Source organism: Solanum verrucosum, unplaced genomic scaffold (assembly GCF_900185275.1).
Source record: "Solanum verrucosum unplaced genomic scaffold, falcon-dt-bn FXZP01000100.1, whole genome shotgun sequence".
Taxonomy (NCBI): domain Eukaryota; kingdom Viridiplantae; phylum Streptophyta; class Magnoliopsida; order Solanales; family Solanaceae; genus Solanum; species Solanum verrucosum.
Window position 1 is genome coordinate 990,371 of NW_026020254.1, and position 2,660 is coordinate 993,030.

Genomic DNA, 2,660 nt, shown 5'->3' on the forward strand with positions numbered 1-2,660 from the left:
ATTTATGTATGAAAAAAATTAAAATATACCTTGAACTTTACTAGAAGAATCATATATACCCTTAATAATTTTTAAGAAAATTAAAAGTCAAAAATATGAATTAAAACTAATTTCTTCAATTCCATTAAATGAAGGGTATATGTGAGCTCATTTTGTAATTGTAGGGGTATATGTGAACCGTTTGTATAACGGTAAGGATATATATGAGTTACTTTTATAACAAGGGGCATATCAACTCCAAATGACAAAGTTGAGGGGTATATCAAACCCTTTTCCCTTTTGTCATATAATATTTGTCTACGATTGACTTTCCACATTTTGAAACTATAAATAGAAGGATAATTTTATTATATCACCCTATGAATATACTCCTTCTGTCCCTAATTACTTGTCCATATTTTCTTTTTTAGTTGTCTATAATTACTTGTCCATTTTGACAAATCTAGAAAAGATAATTTTTTTACCTATTATACCCTCAATTAATTACTTTGAAAAATGTAGAACTTTTTGAAAACTTAAGTTTTTAATTCATCTACTTCATAATTAATCGGGGTAAAATAATAAACTAACTATGTCAATTAATATTTTCTTAATAAGTGTGTCAATTCAAAATAAACTAGTAATTAGGGACAGCGGAAGTAATAAATACAATATCTTGATTTTATAAATTGAACCAGCATTATTATTGAAAATTTAAAAATAGTATAGTGGACAAGTATGGTCGGTTTTAAAACTCAGTTTCAATGGAGTATCTATCTTCTTCCTTGGCATGACAGTATAAAATGACGAGAACTAATACAAACGTCTTGCACTGCTCCTCTCAAAAAGTAGAGAAGCTTACATCACTCTGTTTTTGCGAAGCTCCAAACCCCTAAAGCTGCCCTTATTTATAGCCTCACGTTTTCACTCTCATTTGTCCAATTCTTCTTTCACATTTTGCTCATTTTCTCACTTGTCTCTCTCTACACTCTTTGCTTTGTTCATACACCCATGGAATCATTTAACTTTCTCAAATTCTGGCGTACTACCGCCGCTGTTAGGGATATTGACTCTGATTTTGATTCTGTTAAAAAGTTTGCCGATACTGTGGATTATAAAGAGAATCCGGCACCATTAGAGAGTACTGATGAAGAAATTGATAACGATGAGGATTCATTTTTCGATTTGGTACTTACGGGGATTAATGGATACCCAAAAGAAAATAACTCCTCCAACTCTGTTTCTGAAAAGAGTTGTCCGGTAAAGCAGGGGAAGGGAAAGTTGAACTCGCCGGAGTCCCCTAGAGATGTTTTTTTTACACCTAACACGAAACCTCAATCCCCGAATTCGGTACTCCGATCATCTCCCAAGTTTGCCGTATGCTTCTTGGGGTTCAGGAAATCAAAGCCGGAAAGAGTGATCATTGACGATTCTTCTACGGTGACTCAGAAGATTCAAACCCAAAAATTCAAGGTGGAAGAAAGGGAATCTTCAATTAACAACTCGTCAAAGCAATTTGCAAGAGCTGATATGGGGAAGTATTTGAAATTGATGAAGCCTCTCTACTCTAGAGCTTCGAAAAGGTTCACCGAGAAAAATCAATTATCATCTTCTTCGTCAGTGCAATCATTGAGCTCACCAAGGATTTCATCAGAAGAGAAACACGGAAACAGAGTCGCTGTACTTGAAGCTGTCCGTAAACGGCTAGGGAAAAGCCGGTCGACAGCTTCTTCCTTCGCCGGAGCTTCAATTTTGCCGATGAATCGCCGAGACGATTCACTCCTGGAGCAAAATGACGGAATCCAAGGCGCTATTCTACATTGCAAGAGATCCTACAGTTCAGCCCGAAAAGGTAAATCAAATTTTCATTACTGCACTTATTAATATTCTTTCTTTATGTAATACTATTGAACTAATATTAATTTTGGTTTTTTAACAGACTGTTCGGTGTTATTATCAAGAAATACAAATGAAGATCTGCCAAGAGCCTCTTGTGAAGAGCATAATCGATGGAGTATCTAAATAAAATATCTATGAGTTTTTCAATATTTTGAAACTAAATTAGATAGAATCATGGAAACAGAGGATTTGTCTTGTTCCTATTGTTGATGATATCATTATAGAGTAATTTTGTTTCTCACTGTTTAGAAAAAAGTAGTATGATTTTCGATGTAAAGTGACTGAGTAACAAGAGGGAGTTGTGATTTTTTTATAAAGATCTTTTAAGTGTTACAGAGGTTTTGTGTGAAGTATAAATGTTCAATTTGGTCATTATTATGTTCTGAATCAAAGTTGTCACTATTGCCATGGCATTCAGAACGATACAAGATGTGTTACTGCGCGCACTATTTATGCACTTCTTAATATTTATATTAGGCGATGCATTTTGTGAGTTATTTTGGAAGAATAATACAAGACAATATAATTATTTGTTGCCAACTGAAAGCTCCTTGACTTAGATTGTTAGCGCCGAACGAAAAAGCCAAAATCAGGATGCAAAGAGGAAATTCAACGATACCTTTGTTTGTGTAAAAGAGCACAACGATTACAAGTAAGACATTTTGGTGTCAAGGGGTAGGAGACACTAATACAATTATGGAAAATTTTGACTGTGATATCCCTTATACTATTTTCTTTAAAAAGAAAAAAATGACATAAATAAGCTTGGATTATGATGCAAA

General features: G+C 33.8%; 1 protein-coding gene across 1 annotated transcript; it reads left to right on the forward strand.

Annotated features, from left to right (window-relative positions):
- The first annotated feature begins 990 nt into the window (after window positions 1-990).
- LOC125833216 (membrane-associated kinase regulator 5) lies at window positions 991-2,001 on the forward strand. Its single transcript, XM_049512362.1, has 2 exons — window positions 991-1,831; window positions 1,919-2,001. Exons 1-2 carry the CDS (start codon window positions 991-993, stop codon window positions 1,999-2,001), a joined length of 924 nt encoding a protein of 307 aa, XP_049368319.1.
- The last annotated feature ends 659 nt before the right edge of the window (window positions 2,002-2,660 follow it).